Source organism: Xenopus laevis, chromosome 1L, assembly GCF_017654675.1.
Source record: "Xenopus laevis strain J_2021 chromosome 1L, Xenopus_laevis_v10.1, whole genome shotgun sequence".
NCBI classification, from domain to species: domain Eukaryota; kingdom Metazoa; phylum Chordata; class Amphibia; order Anura; family Pipidae; genus Xenopus; species Xenopus laevis.
In genome coordinates, this window is record NC_054371.1 from 1554083 (window position 1) to 1580209 (window position 26127).

At 41.9% G+C, this 26127-nt stretch overlaps 1 protein-coding gene across 4 annotated transcripts in view; it reads left to right on the plus strand.

Moving 5' to 3' along the window:
* LOC121401518 (vomeronasal type-2 receptor 116-like) overlaps positions 1–26127 on the plus strand; it is a 104950-nt gene that overhangs the window by 60951 nt on the left and 17872 nt on the right. For all 4 annotated transcript variants that reach the window (XR_005966310.1, XR_005966312.1, XR_005966309.1 and 1 more), the window contains exons 4-5: positions 6635–6862; positions 12340–12463. Coding sequence is in view for 1 of the 4 variants with exons in the window: in XM_041586570.1 (XP_041442504.1) it covers positions 6635–6862; positions 12340–12463 (352 nt within the window). In the remaining 3 variants the exon portion in view is untranslated. The remainder of the gene's footprint in view (positions 1–6634; positions 6863–12339; positions 12464–26127) is intronic.

A 26127-nucleotide genomic window follows, 5' to 3' on the forward strand; every position in this document is an offset into this window, starting at 1 on the left:
AAAGAGAAGAGGATGAAGAATCAGCAAGTCGCAAACCACAGTTCACAGTATCCAAAGAAGGGTATAGAAGAGGAAAAGTAAAGTCCCATGTTGATTCCAGAGCAGCAAGGTTCTTAAATAGGATAACAGGCCAAAATAAAACAGGAAACAAGAATAGTAGTAAATAAATCAACACCCAACTGCAGGTACATTAGTGAGAACAGAATCTTGCAGAAACAGCCAGTGTATGTTTGCCCATAAAACACAGAAAAGGGGAGATCTTTCAGAAGAGGCATGCAGAGATATAGTTGTGAGCGAATTCAGTCCAGTGGAGGAGATCGCCCATTTCTTGGACATAAGAGACATAACATCTGCAAAAATTGTTCAAGTGCTTGACTTAACTTGTCTGTGGCACTGTTAGACTAAGGAGGGTAAAGCAGATGACAATTGAAAGGGTAATATAAGGGTTTGCACAAAGATCTTCCAAAACTTAGAAACAAATTGGGAACATCTAATCAGACACAATTTCAGTTGAAATCTGTGGAGATTAAAAATATGGCCTGACATGAATTAACTCAGAAAGATCACTACCAAGGGTAAAATTTAATAGAGGCAATAAAATGTGCTATCTTACATAATCTACCCACCACCACCACAGATGAACAACCGTGAGCCTAGGAGACAACAGATAGAATCCACAATAAATGTCCATGGCTAAATGCGACGGGGGTTAGAGGGAATGGGTAATTGGCTGGAGAAACCTTCGGGAGGAGAGTGCCCAGACTTAGATGCAGGCACATATAGTACAGATGGAAGCCCACTAGACGCGCCTGTTTGGAAATTAATAGATTGACTGAGGATGGTGTGACAAGTTCTGGTGGTACGTACTATTGAAGTGCCGAAGATTGGTGACAACAAGATCTGTGAGGCCATGTAGGGGAATAGAGACAGCTACGATTTTAGCTGGGGACACATGGGCTCAGTGTCTTTAATGCAAGGATCTCAAGAAATAAAGCTTCTAAGAACAAGTGCATCTGCCTTTTTTATTCTGGAGCCAGGACCGAAAAGTTATGATGAAATTGAAACGGGAAACAAAAAGTTTCCCACTGAGCCTGTCTGGGAAATTTAGATGTTTGAGGGCTTGGATATACTCCAGATTTATGTGGTCAGTGGAAGAGTGTCACTGAACAGTAAGAGCCATCTAAAAAATGTCTCCATTCCTCCAAGGCTAGCTTGACAGCCAGAAGTTCCCGAATTCCCCACATCGTAATCTGTTCAAGGAGGAGAACATTTTTTGGAAAGAAGGCACATGGGATGTAACTTCCCCTTACATGGTAGCCTCTGGAAAAAATGGCCCCCTTCCCAAACATCTATGCATCTACTTCATGAAGAATGGGAAGAGAGGATTTGGGATGTCTGAGAAATTGGATGTGAAGAAAATGATTATTTCAAGTCTTTGCAGGTTTACTCAAGGCGTTTAGGGACCAACATTATGTTCCCTCCCTTATGGATAAGGGTCACAGAAATTGATGAACTTGATGAACTGTCTGAAGTAATTTGGGAACCAATAAAATCTCTGTATGGACCTTGTACTGTAGGAAAAGAGGCCAATCTTGTATTGCAGAGATCTTTGCAGATCCATCTCAAGCCTTTTCGGGAATTATGTAACCCCGAAAAAAAGGAATATTGGGAGTTTCAAAAGGTGCACTTTTCTAGCTTGGCAAAAAGAGCATTCTTTATCAAACTGGGAGTAGGCTTTAATGATGCGAGAGAGTCAAATATGCGGCTCTCGCATTAGAGTTCCTGCGGCTCCCTCCCGACCTGGTAAACCAGGGAGGGGGGGCGGCATTGCAGTGAGGCCAGTCCCTTAGGACGGCGTTTTCCCCTGATCGGCGCTCGCACATCATGGAGCAGATGTTCCTGCACCAAAGTCTTGGAAAAGCTTTAAAATTCATCCTAGTAAAACCACAACACTGGTTGGCTAACAGGTCTCCGAAAATGTAATCGATGAACCTTGGAAAAAACTGCAGGCAAGTTGCAGAGCCCAAAAGGGTGTTAGAAGGTAGTTTTCCACTCATCGCCTTCTCGATTGGATTATTTTTATGCTCTTCCCCGAAGGTCCAACTTCACCGAAGAGACAGGCTCCTTTAAGTTGGTCGAGACAGTCGAAATGAGAGGAAGAGGATAGTGGTTTTAGAGGGTATTTTAATTTAACCCCCGATAAATCATTCAGTGGTCGTATAACGCCATCTTCTTCTTCAATGAACAAAGAACCCTGCACCAGCAGGTTTGACGAAGAGGGACGCGAATGAATGCCCCTTTGCAGATTATTCTTGGATATACTCCTTCATATCTTTAGTTTCTGAATGGGTGGAGTGGTTAATGTATGTCCCTGAGGGGCCCCCCAAATGGGGGGGTTTTTTTGGCCAGGAAGGAGTTTAATAGGGCAATCGTACATCCGGTGAGGAGGGAGAGTCTCTGCAGATTTTTTGCTGAATTGGCTGAGAAATCCTGATAAGCAGAGGGAAGATCAAACTGCCACAGAAAAATAATCTTCAGGAGAGTAATTAAGAGGAAGGCAGTTCCTGTTGACAGAAAGGCCCAACTGGATATCTTGAGCTTCAGCCAATCAATGACTGGATTGTGGGTGGCAAAGCCAGGGTAGCCCTAAAACCACTGGCATGGAGGAGAATCGATGAGAGGAATGAAAGATCCCTCTCAATGTGAAGAGTGCCAAATTTATGATGGTAATTCCAGTGATGACTAGGACTGATGCTCAAGCTAATAGAGTCAGTCAGAACTCGAAGAAGTACAGACAAAGGATTGCGAGGGGTTATGACATGGTTGTTCTGCAAAACTCGTTCCCGCTACAAACCAGTAGTCAAGGAATGCTTTGGAACATGGATGGTCTTAGAAGAAACTTTGGGAAGGAGGAATCTGAGAGAAAGCTTTATGGGAAAGGATCAATTCTGCCCAGATGAGTCTCCCCAAACTTATCTAGGCGTGGAATTTTTCTCTCTGTTTCGCAGAGCAGTTATAGGCAAAATGAGCTTTGCCCCACAAGTACAGGAATAACCCAGCAAGCATGTCTTCGCTGTTTTCTTCTCCTGTTTTTGGAGAGCTGAGCTCCCCATATTTTCTAGCCTTCATCATTTGAAGTTCGAGAATAAGATGCAAGGCGTGCTGGGAAGTATGAGTTTCTGGAAGTGGTTGCAGCATGAGCCTAAACTTCCTACTCCTCTCTTGTTAGACTGATCTTCACGAGATGATATCCACCTTTATGGCAAGTGCGATGAGGTAATCAAATTTAGTAGGCAGATCAACGGGAGACCAGATCAAATCTTTAACCGAGTGCAATTGCCCCTGGTAGAATGTGGCATGGGTAAGCTTCATTGTTCCAGCCTGTCTCACCTCTAGTGTGCAGAATCACTAGCACTCCGATTTCTCTGGCAGATTTGTAACAGCCAAGATGAAGAAAAAGCAACCCGACCAGGAGTTGCCAAAAATGGCCCAAAAAGACTGGAGGAAAGCTTTGGCATCATGAATTCAAGGAGAGTCTTTTCCCACAGGGGAGATGCCCATTCTAGTGCTTTCCCTTCCAGACAGGTAATCACATACCCCTTGGAGCTTGCGCCTGGGGTTACCAAGCAGTGAGCACCGAGAGTTTTGTCCAGAATGGCTTCCATAGCTGGCCAAAATGTGACTGTTGGGCCTCATAGGCCTCCATGCGAGAAGCCAATCCACAAAAGGCCCTGCCGAAGTCTGGTTGGGCTTCCTCAGACTTTTTGCGGTATCCAAAAGGGTTATAGAAGAGAAATAGTCAAGTCCAGGCCAAGGTCGATTCAGGCAGCAAGGTTCTTAAATGAGATAAATGAGATAACAGGCCTAAATCAATAACAGGAATAAGAATAGTAGTAATAAATCACACTCAGTTGAACCTATAAATGGGCAAGGTCTGCAAGGTTCTGACTTCTTTTATAGGCATATTTTCGCACAAAACGAGCATGATGATGTCATGGTGTCACGTTTGCTGACGTTGTGCGTTGATAGCTGCGCCCATTTTTTTGAACCAACCTGGCATCATGTCGGTTGTGCCTGTTTGACGCTCTGGTGTTGTGATGCTGCACACGTTTTGACAAATTGGCATCAGAACATGCCTTGTGGGAGACCTGGGCGCCACCATCTTGCCTCTAGCATTGGAGAACCAGAACGCTGGTAAGGATTCCTCACAATTGCACATTTAACACACAAATCCAAGTGGATTCATCTGTATAAAGAAAACTAAAATTTTGTGGTGGGCAACCCACACCATTCAGCCAAATATTTTATTTACTCCCTTATGAATACCATGCGCTAAACAATTTAATACACAGTCCTGTATAATAAAGACATATATGTATATATAGTGATTCCCCTAAAAGAGCAGGTATGTTATTGTAGCAGATTAGAGAAATCCTTCAACTGTTTTTCTGTCTGTGACAATCATCCAGCCCAGTTACGGCTGGAGAGCCCATCCGATTGGCTGGGCGCCCAGTGCATCCTTGGGAGAGAGGGTGTGTCTGATTTTGAAGTCAAATGTACAGAGTCTCCAAAGAGCTTAATACAAGTTCTATGCTACAGTATCCAGCCAGAACCGTTTTTTTTAGACTGTCCAAGCTACTGCATCTCTAGAATACAGAGAGAGTCCATTCCATGCCAAGTTGCCAGAGACTCAGGAGTTGAAAGGTGCCACTGTTGAGATTGATCCTGCCACAGAGCTGCCTGTAATCTCAAGTGTGACTGCCTCTGAGAGCACCCCAGTGAGTGAGCCACCCAAGGGAGGATACTGGGAAGGATACAAGTGCGGGGCCCCGGTTTGAGGACAGGTCTTGTGAATTCACCTGCTACATGGGAGTGGCTGCTAAGTTCCAAAGGGAGAGGTAATTTTGGGAAAGGTAGCGCTACTTGGGGTATAAGAGCTCAAGGGACATTCCATTTTAACTGAACTGTGTGATTATTACCCTTCCAGAGGATTGGGACTTTGATAATAAAAAGGACTGTGTTGGAGAAACAGGTACCTAATAGTGAGTTAGGTATGTCCCACATGTCCCCAGTGCAGGAGTGCATTGTGTATTAGTTCTTTCATTACTGGGTGGAACCCCCCTGAGGTGTGCTTCTCAGTGTTCCCTAGGTGGAGGCACTGCCCTGTAAATCTCAGTTTCCAGTACTTTACATATGCAAAACTATGACTCAGGGCCCTGGATTGCCAAGGGTTAATTGCTATTTAAAGAGACACTTACCAAATTAGAGCTATATTATGATATAATAAAATATTTGTCTCTGAGTCTGTAGACACACCAAAATATTAAATTTTTTGAAATGTTTCAAGTAGAGTTGTAACAGCATCAAGTAAAGGTCAATGGGCGGTAACATTTTCAAACATACAAAATTAGTAATTATGGCTGCAGACACCTCAGGAACAGAATTATATATGGTGCATGAGAGTGTATTAAACATATGGGTCTTTCTATCAATAATTCTGCAAAGCAGTAATGCTTTTTTTTATGCCATTTCAGTGTACTAAAATCCATGGAACTCTAACTCACAATTATGTGTAATAGTACCTGGGGGGCAACTTCCCCACTTGTGCACAGGTTGACTGCGCACCTACATGCGTTATTTTATTGGCACACCATGTGATGTCATTGTGCTTGGTGCAAAGTTTAAATCTTTAAAAGTGCTCAGTTCCTTTTTGCTTTGCCTAACATTGGTCTATTCAAGATAGTTCCTGGGTGCACTTATTATTGGTTTACTACTCCTTGACTGTTGCCTGTCCTTGACCATTGCTGTATCACTGCCTGAACCAACCTTTGTCTGTTTTCTGACTACGCTTCTAGATCCTGACTCTGTACCACGCTGAATGATTGGCTTTTGAACCCAGTCTGTTTCTTCAACTACACTCTGCTCTTTCCCCATTACTCCAGTCACATGTTCCTGTTTCTCTCACTTAAGACCTGCGGCATATGAGTAGCAATGTGAAAGGCGGCTGTTATAAACAGAAGCTTCAGCCGTGACCATGGACTTTGGGGTCTGTTCTGGGTTTGGGATACTAAACATGATACCTTGACTGTTCTAAGTCTGTTTCTTATCAACACTCTAAGTGGCCTATGGACAAAGTGCTCTCCATCAGCCTAAAACTTTTATAAATAGAAGGATTCAAGGGTCGGCTGATCTGAGCATGCTCAGTGTCCTGGACAGCTCCTTGATTTTGCCTTTAGGACCCATTAACACATCCACAATAACATTCTATTGACTGACGCAAAATAGCAATGCTAAGGTAAAGAGAACCCCAGTAAAATACAGTGTAACAATGGAAGGATGCATTGTGGGATAATAGTTAATTATACAGAAGCTAGTGCCCAATCTATTCAGCCACTAAAGGTACAAACAGATTGTTCCTGTAATGAGAAGTCTGGCAAAACCCTACTGTGAGTGTAACAATGTGGCCACTGGAGTGCAGAGCTTTTGACATTCCCCCAGATCTCTGCTGACAATAGACATAAATCATTATGTAACTCAAACTTATATTATCTCTATGGTTTTTAATGGGCTTTACTCCATTATTACCAAGTCTAATTTGTCAGCACTGACCTATTCAAACATTTTTCCTAAACAGCAGCTGCACTGGCATTTGAGGAAACCACAAGATAGGACCCAACATGGAGCAACCTTCTCATTTGATGAAAATGGAGAATATATCACTGGGTTACGGATCTATAAAGGTATCACAGATGCAGATGAAATGAATAACAACTTCTTTGCTGAGTTTTCACCTTGGGCTCCACCAGATCAGCAGCTGAACATCACTTCATCATTAATAAAATGGAAGACAAATAACAATGAAGTAAGAATATTACTCTGTATTCTTTTTTTAATGTTTATTAAACTTTACGGTGCATATTTCTTTGTGTATATTAATGTAGGGGTTTATAGTATTTATCCTCTAAGGTTAATCTGAAATCACTGTGAACTTCTGTGACCATATAAAGGCATAAGGCCAGGCCCGGATTTGTGGTGAGGCCACATGGGCCGGCAAAAAATTAGGCAAATATACGCATACAAGTTACTCACATGCGACTGGTCCGCGCCTACCCTCGTGGTGGCCCTCTGTCAGCCGGACTCCGCTCCTGGCACACTGACAACGTCCAAATAATAGTAGATAGACAGGAGCCGTAATAACCACGAGTAGTGTTAAGATAAAAAAAACATCTTTATTTCCAAGCATCTTTAAAAACACAAACAGGCATCCTCCTGGAGTTCTTTAACTAAACCATGACGTGTCTAGTCACCTGGCGCGTTTCGTGCCTCTCTTTGGCACTTCATCAGAGGTGGAGTCTAGTCCTAGCTCTCTGCCTTATATAGTGAATACAATTAAAACAATATACCATTTAAAATTAGCATATTACACTTTAGGTTTATCATCAGGCTGTAATTTTACTATGTATTTATGGGAATGTTGATCAAAATTTATACAATGATCGGAATCCAAATTGGGGAGTATTTTTATCCATGTATGTTTAATTTAATTCAATTTAATTTAATTTAAAGAAAACATGAGACCTCCCAATCACTGTTTAACCCCTGTGGGAGGCGTGTTTTCAATGTAAAGATCCAATATACCTCCCTTTGATCTATCACTTTCTGCAAATCTCCTCCTCTCACTCCTAATTTAACTGATTCAATACCTTGGAATTTTATTAAACTGAAATTGCCGTTATGGTTTAACATAATGTGTTTACTTATGGCTGAGACTCTCCTGTGGTTATAACTGGTATAATCCAAATTATTCAAATCAATGGGTATAAGGTGTTCTCGCACCCGTTCCTTTAACGGTCTGCAAGTGCGACCCACATATTGTTTGCCACACTCACATGCAGGGCCGCCATTAGAAATCACGGGGCCCCGTACAACAAAATTTTTGGGGCCCCCTGGGCCCCGCCCACACTGACGACCAAGCTCCGCCCCATATCCCGCCCACATCGCAGTTAAAAGACCACACAGACATCAGCGCTAAAAAAGTAACCCCCCCCCACACAAATTGTAAAAAGCTATTGATGGTCAGGGCCCCCTTATAAAAAAAATTGGGGCCCCAAAAAAAAAAAATTAAATTTTTTTTTTTTTTTTTTTTAAAAACATTGGTGGCAGGGGCCCCCTTATGAGTTAAAAAAAACTTGGGGCCCCAACAAAAAAAAATGTAAAAAAAACTAAAAAATAAACAAACATTGGTGGCAGGGGCCCCCTTATAAGTTAAAAAAAACTTGGGGCCCCAACAAAAAAAAATGTAAAAAAAAACTAAAAAATAAACAAACATTGGCGGCAAGGGCCCCCTTATAAGTTAAAAACAAATTGGGGCCCCAAAAAAAAAATTTGGAAAAAAAAAATTTTTTTGAAAAAAAAAAAATGGTGGCAGGGGCCCCCTTACAAGTTAAAAACAAATTGGGGCCCCAAAAAAAATTAAAAAAAATTTTTTTGAAAAAAAACAAAAAAACTGGTGGCAGGGGCCCCCTTACAAGTTAAAAAAATTTGGGGCCACCAAAAAGAAAATTAATTTTTTTTAAAAAAAAAACCAAAAAAAAACAATGGTGGCAAGGGGCCCCTTACGAGTTAAAAAAAAATTGGGGCCCCAAAAACAAAAGTTTTAAAAAAAAGATTGGTGGAAGGGGCCTATAGAATATTAAAATAATACATTGGTGGCCAGGGGATTAAAAAAAAAAAAAACACAAACTGGTGTTCAGTAGAATTGAACTCATGGCTTCAGTACTTCAACTTCGCCTCCTTTCGTGACTTCGGGTCTTTTCACCGCTTCAGGACTTCGGCTTCGGCTGTTTTCGTGACTTCGGGTCTTTTCGGCGCTTCGTGACTTCGGCTTTTTCCGTGACTTCGGGTCTTTTCGGCGCATCGGCTTCGGCTTTTCGGCACTGAAGAGGAATGACGTACGGCTCGGGCGCTCGTAAGGGGGGCCCGGATCTTCAAAAAAATGCAGCGCTGCCGGGCCCCCCTTCATGCCCGGGCCCGGTACGCTTGTCCCCCCTGTCCCCCCCTGATGGCGGCCCTGCTCACATGTGGCTAGATAAATGACACATTTGGAGTCACAATTAATATAACTACGTATAGGAAAATTCTTTCCAGTTATACTGCTCTGAAAACGATCTTTTATCATTATGTGTTTGCAGACCTTACATCTATTTTTGCCACATTTGTAACATCCATTTTTGTTTAACCATTTATTGCTTTCTTTTCTAGTTTTTTTTGAAGAATATAAACTTGGGGAGACATCACTTGCAATGGTTCTATTGCGTTTGAATACAAATCTAATATCATCCAAGACTGACTGATCTAACAATGGATCCATTCTGAGGACATCCAATCTTCTTTTAATTATTTTCTTAATCTGATTTGCCTGACCACTATAAGGAGTAATAAACAATGTTGACTGTTCATTAAAATGTTTCTGTGAATTTTTTCTTTTCATCCCAAATCGGTCCTGGGGGGCATCCCGGTGGGGCAATTTCTGCGTCTGAGACCTATTTGCACCACATGGGATGCCTTCCAGGACCAGGCCATGGCACTTTGGGATAGACTACTGGAAAGGAAATACGATACGAGGGTTATTAAAGAGGCCTATGAGAGAGCAGTGGCCACTTCTAGACAGAACCTTTTAAGTGGGGCCCATAACAAAAAACAGAGTGACAGACAGATAGACAAAAGAAAAAATTCACAGAAACATTTTAATGAACAGTCAACATTGTTTATTACTCCTTATAGTGGTCAGGCAAATCAGATTAAGAAAATAATTAAAAGATGATTGGATGTCCTCAGAATGGATCCATTGTTAGATCAGTCAGTCTTGGATGATATTAGATTTGTATTCAAACGCAATAGAACCATTGCAAGTGATGTCTCCCCAAGTTTATATTCTTCAAAAAAAACTAGAAAAGAAAGCAATAAAGGGTTAAACAAAAATGGATGTTACAAATGTGGCAAAAATAGATGTAAGGTCTGCAAACACATAATGATAAAGGATCGTTTTCAGAGCAGTATAACTGGAAAGAATTTTCCTATACGTAGTTATATTAATTGTGACTCCAAATGTGTCATTTATCTAGCCACATGTGAGTGTGGCAAACAATATGTGGGTCGCACTTGCAGACCGTTAAAGGAACGGGTGCGAGAACACCTTATACCCATTGATTTGAATAATTTGGATTATACCAGTTATAACCACAGGAGAGTCTCAGCCATAAGTAAACACATTATGTTAAACCATAACGGCAATTTCAGCTTAATAAAATTCCAAGGTATTGAATCAGTTAAATTAGGAGTGAGAGGAGGAGATTTGCAGAAAGTGATAGATCAAAGGGAGGTATATTGGATCTTTACATTGAAAACACGCCTCCCACAGGGGTTAAACAGTCATTGGGAGGTCTCATGTTTTCTTTAAATTAAATTAAATTGAATTAAATTAAACATACATGGATAAAAATACTCCCCAATTTGGATTCCGATCATTGTATAAATTTTGATCAACATTCCCATAAATACATAGTAAAATTACAGCCTGATGATAAACCTAAAGTGTTATATGCTAATTTTAAAGGGTATATTGTTTTAATTGTATTCACTATATAAGGCAGAGAGCTAGGACTAGACTCCACCTCTGATGAAGTGCCAAAGAGAGGCACAAAACGCGTCAGGTGACTAGACACGTCATGGTTTAGTTAAAGAACTCCAGGAGGATGCCTGTTTGTGTTTTTAAAGATGCTTGGAAATAAAGATGTTTTTTTTATCTTAACACTACCCGTGGTTATTACGGCAAAAAATTAGGGTCAGAATGTCGCCCAACCGCTGTCTGTGAAACACTGGGGAGCGCAGCTCTCAAGTGCTCCTGTTAAGGTGCGCATGCATGCTCGTAGGGAAAGGTTTAAATGGGCTAGTACCGCAAGGCCGGGCGACAGAACAGCGCGGCCTTGGGGTGCCCGCCCACATAATCCGGCGCTGCACAAAGCTGCAGGCTGAGTTATACAGGGAACTCTAAGTATCACTCATGTATTATAAGGGATAATGTACCCCCTACTGTAAATGATAAGGATATTAGAAGTCACTGAGGGGTTGTTCTGTGACCATATAAAGGCACAAGGCTGCAGGCTGAGTTATACAGGGAACTCTAAGTATCACTCATGTATTATAAGGGATAATGTACCCCCTACTGTAAATGATAAGGATATTAGAAGTCACTGAGGGGTTGTTCTGTGACCATATAAAGGCACAAGGCTGCAGGCTGAGTTATACAGGGAACTCTGAGTATCACTCATGTATTATAAGGGATAATGTACCCCCTACTGTAAATGATAAGGATATGAGAAGTCACTGAGGGGTTGTTCTGTGACCATATAAAGGCACAAGGCTGCAGGCTGAGTTATACAGGGAACTCTGAGTATCACTCATGTATTATAAGGGATAATGTACCCCCTACTGTAAATGATAAGGATATGAGAAGTCACTGAGGGGTTGTTCTGTGACCATATAAAGGCACAAGGCTGCAGGCTGAGTTATACAGGGAACTCTGAGTATCACTCATGTATTATAAGGGATAATGTACCCCCTACTGTAAATGATAAGGATATTAGAAGTCACTGAGGGGTTGTTCTGTGACCATATAAAGGCACAAGGCTGCAGGCTGAGTTATACAGGGAACTCTGAGTATCACTCATGTATTATAAGGGATAATGTACCCCCTACTGTAAATGATAAGGATATTAGAAGTCACTGAGGGGTTGTTCTGTGACCATATAAAGACACAAGGCTGCAGGCTGAGTTATACAGGGAACTCTGAGTATCACTCATGTATTATAAGGGATAATGTACCCCCTACTGTAAATGATAAGGATATTAGAAGTCACTGAGGGGTTGTTCTGTGACCATATAAAGACACAAGGCTGCAGGCTGAGTTATACAGGGAACTCTGAGTATCACTCATGTATTATAAGGGATAATGTACCCCCTACTGTAAATGATAAGGATATTAGAAGCCTGAGAAACCTGTTATGAAGAAAAATTTATAGTACGATATGGTCATCTCCAATGAACGCCATTTTAACCAAATAAGAAGGAGAAAAGAGAAATGTGTAGCACAAAGAATTACACTATTTGACAATTTCAGACTGAATTAGAGTTTTGGAATTCACTCCATAAATATAATCATATAATCAGACCTGCACCTGATTAATTATCCCTTGCTCTCTGCCCCCTTCACTTCCATTGCTCACTATAGAAAAGTCCAATTCTCACAACTTTCTACACTTTTTTTAATTGTATTTCTAGATCCCAATAGCTCAATGCTCAGCCAGTTGTGTCCCTGGACAAAGGAAGGTGCCAATACCTGGAGCCAAAACCTGCTGTTATGATTGTGGCCCTTGTTCCAATGGAGAGATCTCCAACACAACTGGTACAAATATCATTTTTGATAATGTATTTATTTTCTTACCTTAAATGTATGTGAAAGGAATAAATACAGCGCAGAGAAAGAGACAAATAGAAGGTGAAGGCTAGATAGAGACATAAGCACATGGAATGTAGCAACACATTATTTTATACAGAAAATAAAATCCAATTGTAATATTGTCTCTCTCTATTTGCACTTCACAGGTTAACTCTAAACCATGTTCACTAGCAAATAATTAATAGTGTACAGCATATTTAATAATATAAAAAGTGTTGACCTTGGAAAACATTAACAATTTAAAAAAAATATTCCAAAAATTCATCAATAATCATACAATGATCATACAATAATCATAGATTGGCATAATGCAAGAAATACTTAATAAAGAATAAATGGAGAACAAGACTCTCCTATATTTGTTACATAGTTACATAGTTAAGTCGGGTTGAAAAAAGTCCATCAAGCTCAACCCTTCCAAACAGGGCCGATCCTGCGCATTTTGCCGCCTGAGACAGGCTTTGTTTTGCTAATGCAGAGCACACAGTTGCGCGCTCTACACTAGAAGAGCCAACTTTCCGGGTTGAAAAACGTAAATTCGGCTCTTAGTTACCAGGAGCGGCATTTTTGCCACCCCTGGTAACCAGAGGGGCGCTGAAGCCTGAGGCGAGTGCCTCAACTCGCCATATTGGCGCAGAGCCCCTGCTTCCAAATGAAACCCAGTGTCTATACATACATAGGGATGTAGCGAACGTCGGAAAAAAAGTTCGCGAACATATTCGCGAACTTGCGCAAAAATGCGAGCGGTTCGCGAACGGTTCGCGAACCCCATAGACTTCAATGGGAAGGCGAACTTTAACATCTAGAAAAGACATTTCTGGCCAGAAAAATGATTTTAAAGTTGTTTAAAAGGGTGCAACGACCTGGACAGTGGCATGCCAGAGGGGGATCAAGGGCAAAAATGTATCTGAAAAATCTGCCTGTGTGTGCTTGGAAGAGATAGTGTAGGGGGAGAGCTGTTAGTGATTTCAGGGACAGATGATAGTAAGCTTGCTGGCTAGTAATCTGCTTGATACTGCTCTGTATTGGAGGGACAGAAGTCTGCAGGGATTTGAGGGACATTTTAGCTTAGGTAGCTTTGCTGGCTAGTAATCTACTGTTCTCTTTAAACAACTGCCATACGTTGACCTTGTAGGCATTGTTTGCCCAGTTTTTTTGGACGCAGCCACTGAAGCACAGTTGCCAGAAAAAATATGCCATATAAATGCTGAAAATAGTAATTTTTCGCCATACGTTGACCTTGTAGACATTGTTTGCCCAGTTTTTTTGGACGCAGCCACTGAAGCACAGTTGCCAGAAAAATTATGCCATATAAATGCTGAAAATATTAATTTTTTTGGTTGCAGCCACTGAAGCACAGAGGCCAGAAAAATTATGCCATATAAATGCAGAAAATATGCATTTTTTTGGTCGCAGCCACTGAAGCACAGTTGCCAGAAAAATTATGCCATATAAATGCTGAAAATATAAATTTTTTTGGTTGCAGCCACTGAAGCACAGAGGCCAGAAAAATTATGCCATATAAATGCAGAAAATATGCATTTTTTTGGTCGCAGCCACTGAAGCACAGTTGCCAGAAAAAATATGCCATATAAATGCTGAAAATAGTCATTTTTTGCCATATACGTTGAGTCAACGTATGGCAAAAAATTACTATTTTCAGCATTTATATGGCATATTTTTTCTGGCCTCTGTGCTTCAGTGGCTGCGGCCAAAAAAACTGGGCAAACAATGCCTACAAGGTCAACGTCGTTGACCTTGTAGGCATTGTTTGCCCAGTTTTTTTGGCCGCAGCCACTGAAGCACAGAGGCCAGAAAAAATATGCCATATAAATGCTGAAAATAGTAATTTTTTTGGTCGCAGCCACTGAAGCACAGTTGCCAGAAAAATTATGCCATATAAATGCTGAAAATATAAATTTTTTTGGTTGCAGCCACTGAAGCACAGAGGCCAGAAAAATTATGCCATATAAATGCTGAAAATATAAATTTTTTTGGTTGCAGCCACTGAAGCACAGAGGCCAGAAAAATTATGCCATATAAATGCAGAAAATATGCATTTTTTTGGTCGCAGCCACTGAAGCACAGTTGCCAGAAAAATTATGCCATATAAATGCTGAAAATATAAATTTTTTTGGTTGCAGCCACTGAAGCACAGAGGCCAGAAAAATTATGCCATATAAATGCAGAAAATATGCATTTTTTTGGTCGCAGCCACTGAAGCACAGTTGCCAGAAAAAATATGCCATATAAATGCTGAAAATAGTCATTTTTGCCATATACGTTGAGTCAACGTATGGCAAAAAATTACTATTTTCAGCATTTATATGGCATATTTTTTCTGGCCTCTGTGCTTCAGTGGCTGCGGCCAAAAAAACTGGGCAAACAATGCCTACAAGGTCAACGTCGTTGACCTTGTAGGCATTGTTTGCCCAGTTTTTTTGGCCGCAGCCACTGAAGCACAGAGGCCAGAAAAAATATGCCATATAAATGCTGAAAATAGTAATTTTTTTGGTCGCAGCCACTGAAGCACAGTTGCCAGAAAAATTATGCCATATAAATGCTGAAAATATAAATTTTTTTGGTTGCAGCCACTGAAGCACAGAGGCCAGAAAAATTATGCCATATAAATGCTGAAAATATAAATTTTTTTGGTTGCAGCCACTGAAGCACAGAGGCCAGAAAAATTATGCCATATAAATGCAGAAAATATGCATTTTTTTGGTCGCAGCCACTGAAGCACAGTTGCCAGAAAAATTATGCCATATAAATGCAGAAAATATGCATTTTTTTGGACGCAGCCACTGAAGCACAGTTGCCAGAAAAAATATGCCATATAAATGCTGAAAATAGTCATTTTTTGCCATACGTTGACCTTGTAGACATTGTTTGCCCAGTTTTTTTGGTTGCAGCCACTGAAGCACAGAGGCCAGAAAAAATTAAACCAGTAGGGTTTGCACCCTAGTTTGTAACGGTGGCGGAGGGAGGAGGAGGACGCTAAAGGACAGCTGTGTGTGGAGTCATGAGGCTTGAAGAGAAGGACAGCTGCATAGAAGTCAGAACAAGTCTTCCGGCGTGCAGTAACCCTCCGAGATCCACCCCTCATTCATTTTAATAAAGGTCAGGTAATCGACACTTTTGTGACCTAGGCGAGTTCTCTTCTCAGTTACAATCCCTCCTGCTGCACTGAAGGTCCTTTCTGAGAGCACACTTGAGGCTGGGCAAGACAAGAGGTTCATGGCAAATTGTGACAGCTCTGGCCACAGATCAAGCCTGCGCACCCAGTAGTCCAGGGGTTCATCGCTCCTCAGAGTGTCGATATCTGCAGTTAATGCCAGGTAGTCCGCTACCTGCCGGTCGAGGCGTTCTTTGAGGGTGGATCCAGAAGGGTTGTGGCGCTGCCTTGGACAGAAAAACATTTGCATGTCTGACGTTACAGACTGGCCAAAGGGCTTTGTCCTTGCAGGTGTGCTCGTGGCAGGATTACTGGCACCTCTGCCCCTGGAATGTTGATGAGTTCCTGAAGTGACATCACCCTTAAAAGCATTGTACAACATGTTTTGCAGGCTGGTTTGTAAATGCCGCATCTTTTCGGACTTGTGGTATGTTGGTAACATTTCTGACACTTTATGCTTGTACCGAGGGTCTAGTAGCGTTGCGACCCAGTACAGGTCCTTCTCCTTAAGCCTCTTGATACGGGGGTCCTTCAACAGGCATGACAGCATGAAAGACCCCATTCTCACAAGGTTGGATGCAGAGCTATCCATCTCCGCTTCCTCATTATCAAGGACTGCATCATCCACGGTCTCCTCCCCCCAGCCACGTACAAGACCAGGGGTCCCCAAAAGGTCACCACTAGCCCCCTGGGAAGCCTGCTCCTGTTGGTCCTCCTCCTCCTCCTCCACAAAGCCACCTTCCTCCTCTGACTCCACTTCTGGCACCTCTCCCTGCGTTGCAGCAGGTGCCTGGGTTCGTTCTGGTGATTCCGACCAGAAATCGTGCGCTTCCAGCTCCTCGTCACGCTGGTCTACAGCCTCATCTGTCACTCGTCGCACGGCACGCTCCAGGAAGAAAGCGAAGGGTATTAGGTCGCTGATGGTGCCTTCGGTGCGACTGACCATATTTGTCACCTCTTCAAAAGGTCGCATGAGCCTGCAGGCATCGCGCATAAGCACCCAGTAACGGGGGAAAAAAATCCCCAGCTGTGCAGATCCAGTCCTACCACCCAGTTCAAAAAGGTACTCGTTGACGGCCCTTTGTTGTTGCAGCAGACGTTCCAACATAAGGAGCGTTGAATTCCAGCGAGTCTGGCTGTCAGAAATCAAACGCCTGACTGGCATGTTGTAGCGCTGCTGAATGTCAGCAAGGCGTGCCATGGCTGTGTAGGAACGTCTGAAATGGGCCGACACCTTTCTGGACTGGGTGAGAACGTCCTGGAATCCTGGGTACTTGGAGACAAAACGTTGGACTATTAAATTTAACACATGTGCCATGCAGGGCACATGTGTTAAATTGCCTAGTCTCAACGCTGCCAACAGATTGCTTCCATTGTCACACACCACTTTTCCGATCTGCAGTTGGTGTGGGGTCAGCCACCGATCGGCCTGTGACTGCAGAGATGACAGGAGTACAGATCCGGTATGGTTTTTGCTTTCCAGGCACGTCATCCCCAAGACAGCGTGACAACGGCGTACCTGGCACGTCGAATAGCCTAGGGGGAGCTGGGGGTGCACAGGTGTGGAGGAGGAGAAGGAGGACCCAGCAGCAGAGTAAGAAGAAGAAGAAGACGAGGTAGAGAGCGATGGAGGAGTAGAGGTGGTGGCAGAACCGCGTGCAATCCGTGGCGGTGACACCAACTCCACTGTTGTTGTTGAGCTACCCATTCCCTGCTTCCCAGCCATTACCAAGTTCACCCAGTGGGCAGTGTAGGTGACATACCTGCCCTGACCATGCTTGGAGGACCATGCGTCAGTAGTCATATGGACCTTTGGCCCAACACTAAGTGACAGAGATGCGGTAACTTGGCTCTGCACATGTTGGTACAGGTGTGGTATTCCCTTTTTAGAAAAAAAATTGCGGCTGGGTACCTTCCACTGCGGTGTCCCAATTGCTACAAATTTGCGGAAGGCCTCAGAGTCCACCAGCTGGTATGGTAAAAGCTGGCGGGCTAAGAGTGCAGACAAGCCAGCTGTCAGACGCCGGGCAAGGGGGTGACAGTCAGACATTGGCTTCTTACGCTCAAACATGGCCTTCACAGAAACTTGGCTGGTGGCAGATGACTGGGAATGGGAACAGGTGGTCAAGGTGGAAGGCGGAGTGGAGGGTGGTTCAGACGGGTCAAGGAGAGCAGAGGTAGAGCAGTAAGATGCTGGACCAGAAGGAGTGTGGCTTTTAGTTTGCCTGTTGCCTTTGAGGTGTTGCTCCCAAAGTGCTTTGTGCTTGCCGCTCATGTGCCTTCGCATAGAAGTTGTACCTATGTGGCTGTTGGGCTTACCAAGGCTCAGTTTCTGACTGCACTCATTGCAAATTACAATGCTTTTGTCAGAGGCACACACATTAAAAAATCCCACACTGCTGACTTTTTGGAAGTGTGCGATCTGGCGGGTAACAGTAGAAGTTGGCGGAGTTGGCGGTATTGGCGGCAATGGCGGGTGCGTTGGCCGGCTGAACACAGGTGCCGATACATGTTGTTGCCCTGCTGATCCCTGCGGGCTGTCCTCCCTGCTTCTTCTAAGTCTTATTCTCCTACTGCCTCTCTGACTCTCCGTCTCTCCATCTGAACTACCCTCCTCTTGCTCTCTTCTACTAGGCACCCACAAAACATCAATCTCCTCATCATCATTCTCCTCAGATGCATCAATTTCTTCTGACACATCACAGAAGGAAGCAGCAGCGGGGACCTCCTCCTCATCACTCATTATGTCCATCTCTATCGTGTTCTCTGCCAGAATTAAATCTGGTGTAAGGTCCTCATCTCCTTCATCTTCTTCTGGCAATAATGGTTGCGCATTACTCAGTTCAAGAAACTCATTGGAAAATAACTCCTCTGACCCCAGTGAAGAAGGGGCACCGGTGGTGGAGGAAGTGTTACGTGGGGTGGCCATAGCAGTGGAGGATGAGGAGGATGTTGTGGTAAAGTTAGAAACGGTAGAGGATGGGGTGTGCTGTGTAAGCCAGTCAACTACCTCTTCAGCATTTTGGGAGTTCAGGGTCATTGGCTTTTTAAAACTGGGAAATTTGCTAGGGCCACAGGATTGCATAGCAGCACGGCCCCTAGCACGGCCTCTGCGTGGCGGCCTGCCTTTGCCTGGCATTATTTTTAAAAAAACAACAACAACAACAAAAACTCAGTTGGTTTTTCTGGAAACGATAATACACACAGCTAGATGGCGGGTTGAAGAAAACACTGTGCAAATAATGCCTACAAAGTCAACGTATACACTACTACAGCGGTGGATACGGATTACGTAAAATATATGAATGCTGCTTGAAAAAAAGTAACTCAAGTGGTTTTTCTAGAGACGATAATATTATCAATATTTAGACAAAATGTGAACAAGGTCACACAGCTCGATGGCGGGTTGAAGAAAACAGTGTGCAAATAATGCCTACAAGGTCAACGTATACACTACTACAGCGGTGGATACGGATTACGTAAAATATATGAATGCTGCTTGAAAAAAAGTAACTCAAGTGGTTTTTCTAGAGACGATAATATTATCAATATTTAGACAAAATGTGAACAAGCTCACACAGCTCGATGGCGGGTTGAAGAAAACAGTGTGCAAATAATGCCTACAAGGTCAACGTATACACTACTACAGCGGTGGATACGGATTACGTAAAATATATGAATGCTGCTTGAAAAAAAGTAACTCAAGTGGTTTTTCTAGAGACGATAATATTATCAATATTTAGACAAAATGTGAACAAGCTCACACAGCTCGATGGCGGGTTGAAGAAAACACTGTGCAAATAATGCCTACAAGGTCAACGTATACACTACTACAGCGGTGGATACGGATTACGTAAAATATATGAATGCTGCTTGAAAAAAAGTAACTCAAGTGGTTTTTCTAGAGACGATAATATTATCAATATTTAGACAAAATGTGAACAAGCTCACACAGCTCGATGGCGGGTTGAAGAAAACAGTGTGCAAATAATGCCTACAAGGTCAACGTATACACTACTACAGCGGTGGATACGGATTACGTAAAATATATGAATGCTGCTTGAAAAAAAGTAACTCAAGTGGTTTTTCTAGAGACGATAATATTATCAATATTTAGACAAAATGTGAACAAGCTCACACAGCTCGATGGCGGGTTGAAGAAAACAGTGTGCAAATAATGCCTACAAGGTCAACGTATACACTACTACAGCGGTGGATACGGATTACGTAAAATATATGAATGCTGCTTGAAAAAAAGTAACTCAAGTGGTTTTTCTAGAGACGATAATATTATCAATATTTAGACAAAATGTGAACAAGCTCACACAGCTCGATGGCGGGTTGAAGAAAACACTGTGCAAATAATGCCTACAAGGCCAACGTATACACTACTACAGCGGTGGATACGGATTACGTAAAATATATGAATGCTGCTTGAAAAAGTGACTCCGGTGTTTTTTCTGGAGACGGTAATATTATGGATATTTAGACAGAATGGGAACAAGGTCACACAGCTCGATGGCGGGTTGAAGAAAACAGTGTGCAAATAATGCCTACAAGGCCAACGTATACACTACTACAGCGGTGGATACGGATTACGTAAAATATATGAATGCTGCTTGAAAAAAGTGACTCCGGTGTTTTTTCTGGAGACGGTAATATTATGGATATTTAGACAGAATGGGAACAAGGTCACACAGCTCGATGGCGGGTTGAAGAAAACAGTGTGCAAATAATGCCTACAAGGCCAACGTATACACTACTACAGCGGTGGATACGGATTACGTAAAATATATGAATGCTGCTTGAAAAAAGTGACTCCGGTGTTTTTTCTGGAGACGGTAATATTATGGATATTTAGACAGAATGGGAACAAGGTCACACAGCTCGATGGCGGGTTGAAGAAAACAGTGTGCAAATAATGCCTACAAGGCCAACGTATACACTACTACAGCGGTGGATACGGATTACGTAAAATATATTATGGCTGCTTGAAAAAAGTGACTCCGGTGTTTTTTCTGGAGACGGTAATATTATGGATATTTAGACAGAATGTGAACAAGGTCACACAGCTCGATGGCGGGTTGAAGAAAACAGTGTGCAAATAATGCCTACAGGGCAAATAATGCCTAAAAGGTCAACTTATACACTACTACAGCGGTAGTAAAATAAAAAAAAGTAAAATAAAAAAAAAATGAATATTAAAAAAAAAAATTAAAGTTGGTGCTGCTGAACTACTAGGAGCAGCAGATTAGCACACCAGTCCCACTCCCCAACACTGCTAGACTAATAGCACTGGGCTCTTATAGTAGTAGTAGTAGTAGTAGTAGTAAAACAACAAAAAAATAAATAAAAGCAGTCCTTACAAGGACTACTGTTATTGCAGCAGTCAGCAGATGAGATCAGAAGCAGGACAGCTGCCCACTGCAGCTACATACAGAGCACTGCAGTAGAAGGTAGATTACTAGCCAGCAAAGCTACCTAAGCTTAAATGTCCCTCAAACCCCTGCAGACTTCTGTCCCTCCAATAACAGAGCAGTATCAAAACGATTACTAGCCAGCAAACTTTCAACTGTCCCTGAAATCACTAACAGGCAGCAGCTCTCTCCCTACACTATCTCTTCAGCACACACAGGCAGAGTGAAAAAACGCTGCAGGGCTTCGGTTTTTATAGGGAAGGGGAGTGGTCCAGGGGAGAGCTTCCTGATTGGCTGCCATGTACCTGCTGGTCTGGGGTGAGAGGGCAAAAAAAAGCGCCAACAATGGCGAACCCAAAATGGCGAACGTCGCGCGACGTTCGCGAACTTCCGGCGAGCGCGAACACCCGATGTTCGCGCGAACAAGTTCGCCGGCGAACAGTTCGCGACATCTCTATACATACATACATTCACACCAACCCCTCCATATACTCACAAGCTATATATACCAATATACTGTACTTAGGGGCAGATTTATCAAAGGTCGAGTGATAGAGTTTTTTTTTATCTTGAATGAACTGGAATGAACTGGAATCTCGAATGGTATCTTATTTAAGAAAAAACTCCAACATCTAAAATTTGAACGAATAGTACAGAACCGAAAAATGGAATTGAATTCAAATGCAATTTTTCAACAACAAAAAACCCCTTAAATGTCAGGAAGGCTATTAACATCTTCAAATGGGTCAACAGACCTCTGCCGTTGAATTACACATGAACTCAGCAGACTTTAGGTGGTGACCAATTAAGTTCAAGTTACTTCCATGGTCAAAGTATAAGTCTCAAATTAGAATTAGAATTATATGATTATTCCCAACTCGAATTTATGAATTTTGACCAAAAACATAACTCAAAAATTCGAATTCGATTTTACTATTCAAACCTTAATAAATCTGCCCCTAAATGTAGATTTTAGTATCATAATAGCCTTGGATATTCTGCTTGTCCAAGAAAACCAAGCCCCTCTTAATTTGTTAACAGAATCAGCCATCACAACATCATCGGGCAGTGCATTCCCCAACCTCACTGTCCTCACTTTGAAGAATCACCTATGTTACTTCAAATGAAAGTTATTTTCTTCTTTTTTTTTTTTTCTTTTGAAGGGGAGGCCTCTGGAGCAGTGATCCTCGTTATGTGAAAAAAGGTCCCCCACTATCTGTCTACAGTAGCATCATTAGAGGGGGGCAGGCCCTGGTGCATAACGCATAGTCGGGCCTCGCTCCCCTCCGTACAGCCGCATTTGGCTGCATTTGTCAGTGGCGCGTGAGCTGCCGGGGGGCCCTGTGGGGGTCTGTCTATAATTTATACTAATGTACTTGTAAAGTGTAATCATGTCCACTCACAAGTTTCTATTTTCCAGATACAAAAGCCCCAACCTTGCCAGTTTGGTTGCACTTAGTCTCTGCACTCTCTCCAGCTCATTTATATCCCTCTCAAGAACTGGAGCACAAAACTGCACTGCATACTCCAAAATAGAAACAGTACTTTCAATGCCCTCCTCCACGTCATTAATAAACAATTAATAAAGAAGTTGAAAAGCAAGGGACGTAGAACAGAGCTGTGCAGTACTCCACTAACAACACTGGTACAATTAGAAAATGTTCCTTTTAATATCACTCTGTGCAATCTATCATTCAGATCAATTCTCTATCCATGTACAAATGCTCCAGGTCAAAATTACTTAATTTAAACAGTAACCTTCTGTGTGGTACTGTATCAAATGCTTTAGCTGAGGCTAAGTAAATCACATCCACTGCCATCCGAGAGTCAAGGTGTCTGCTCACCTTCTCATAAAAATAAATTAAATTAGTATGGCAAGATCTATTATGCTAAAAGCCATGCTGGCACAAACTCATAGTATTATTAATGCAATGAATCTAAAATCTTTACTACCAATGATGTCAGACTAACTGGCTTAAAGTTTTGAGGCTGAGAACGGGGTCCCTTTTTGAATAGCGGCACCACGTTAGTTAATCGCCAATCTCTCGGCATCATGCCAGACCTCAGTGAATCCTGAAAAAGTAAAGAGGTTTGACAATCACAGAGCTAAGCTTGTTTAGTACTCTGCAATGAATACCTCCTGTCCCAGACCTTTGTTTATCTTTACATGTTCTCCTGTGTGAACCATGCATCATTTGTTGAATTATTAGACTTAGGACTATTAAGAAGGAAACCTATATTACTTGTTTCCTCATTTGTGTTGACAGATGAAAAATAACAGTTCAAAATCTCTGCTTTATCTCTGTTCTCATCAACACACCTCCCTTTGACAACAATGGTCCCACCCTATCCTGCTTAATTTTTTTTACTATTCACATATTTAAAAAAATATTTTGAGTGATCTTTTTGCATGGTTTATTTGCTTTCTTAAAACTGACAAATGTTTCAGTTGTTCTGGCTAACATGAAAGCATTAAAAGCACATATTTTATTACCAACCTAATTATTATGTCAAAATACAAAGGTATTGCTTTGCAACAATGTTCCTTGCTTACAAGGGGAATTTTCTACACTAGTTTCCCCATAATTCATTATGTATGAATACAGGTGCAAACTATTCTAATTTGCTGGTTGCTATAGAGTGGCAAAGAGGATGTCAAAACCTCTCACATGACAGTATCATTTATTTATCAGTTGGAGACTGTATCTAAAGGCTTTATATTCTCACACATACATCTCCCCCTAAGACCACTCCCCATATAAATTACTCTGAGGTGCCTCATAAACCTTGATTTCTACCCCCCTTACAATCCATTGCCATTTAGGGGCTCCTCAACTATCTGGATAATTGGTCTCTCCTCAAACAATGAAACTTACAGTTTATCTTTCTGGTAGAGAATCAATTATGTTGTTTGTGAGAAATACTCATGTAAACCCAGTGTTGGTAAAGTCACTAATTATCTGGTCAAGAGCTGATACATAATGGCTTCCTGTAGTACTGTTCCCCCACTTCAAATGGTTTCTAATTGGTAAAACCAAATTACCTGATCAAAACTGCAGAGTTATGTATTTCCCTGACAATTCCTATTAACCCTGTCATCTTTCTCAAAGTCCGGTATTTACATACAACCTGATATGTTTTCTTAATTTATATTATATATTTTCTTTTATTGTAATGAGATTCCATAAAGACTCCCCCACCCCTCATTTTCAGACAGTGAAAACTGCTTCCAATGCCCAGACATGGAATGGCCAAACAAGAAGAGAAGTCAGTGTATTCCCATGATGGAAGATTTTCTAACATACAGTGATGATGTCCTTTCACTACTTTTTTTATCCATCCTAGTCCTGTTTTTCCTTATTACTGAGACAATTTTGGGAGTGTTTATAAAATATAGTGATACCCCCATTGTGAGGGCCAACAACAGGAGCCTGAGCTTCCTCCTCCTTGTCTCCATCAAGCTGAGCTTCCTCAGTGTGTTTCTGTTCCTCGGTCGCCCTGTGGATATAACCTGCATGTTGCGTATCATAACTTTTGGAATCACCTTCTCCATAGCTGTCTCTTCTCTCCTGGCCAAGACTATCATGGTTTGTGTTGCTTTCAAAGCCACCAAGCCAGGGAGCTCATGGAGAAAATGGGTGGGAGTCAAACTGTCCAATTCTGTAGTCTTGTTCTGCTCATCCATTCAAATAATAATCTGCATGACTTGGTTGTCCATTTCTCCTCCCTTTCAGGAACTGGACCTTCACACTTACCCTGGAACCATCATCATTCAGTGCAATGAGGGCTCAGCTATTGGCTTTTACTCAGTTATTGGGTATATGGGGCTTCTGGCAGCTGTTAGTTTTGTTTTAGCATTTTTAGCTCGGACATTACCGGACAGTTTTAATGAGGCCAAGTACATCACTTTCAGCATGTTGCTCTTCTGCAGTGTTTGGATCACAATGATCCCGGCCTATCTGAGCACCAAAGGCAAAACACTGTGTGTGTGGAGATATTTGCCATACTCACCTCAAGTGCTGGACTTTTAGCCTCTATATTTCTCCCAAAATGTTACACAATTCTACTCAGGCCAGAAATCAATCAGAAGACCAGTTTGCTTAAAAACAAATAGAAATAATGTTGCAAACACCATTAAAAGTTGTGCATCTAATTTTGTGTATACACTGTAGTTTTTTAAAATGTAGTATTTTAAAATGCTATGAATAAACTAAAATACATCTGAATATGTTGTCACATGCCACATGACCTTTTTGTGTATTATATAAAATAATGCACCACCTTAATGTTAAATAGATTAGAAGTTCCTGTAAATGAAAGGTCTATTAATTATTTTAAACATTTGTATAATCATTGTACTGCCTGGTATTTTTATCTATATATTTTACAGATAATGGGTCCATTTCTGTTACAACTGATTTAATGTGTTGGTTTTGTAGCTCATTGTCTGATGGTTTACTCCTCTAACCCCAGATCAGGAGTCCACTCTGGAAATGTTTGAGACCTCATTTGCTCATTTACCAGTGCAGATTATATGCAAAGCACCCCCTTGTTTACACTTTGCATGTTGGTAAAACACACATTTACTTATTTCTTAGACACATGGGACTTAATGGGTACAATTTTATTTAGAACTTCATTTTACCTGGATTTGAACCCTGGCCTGTGTGAGGAAATGGTAATGATTGACCCTGGAGAGCTCCTGGAGGCTTTTTTTAATCTGACAGATAGTACTAAGGATCTTTCCTCTTCCACTGTGTTTACTGTCTCCTCCTCCAACAACATTAAGCCCAATAGTCAGTAATCAAGGAACTATATAAGTCTGCCTTTCACTACCACTAGTGTTTGGTCATTAAGCTTCCTGGTTGAGATCTACTGTAGCTCTCTGAATATCACTGAGGTTCTGTCTCCATGTCTGGTTCCTGAATTCCTGCCTGATCTCTGTATCCGTGGCCTGTTCATGAGTCCGGTCCTGTTTTTGTTATCGCTGTTTTTACCTCACACCTGTTTTCTCTAAT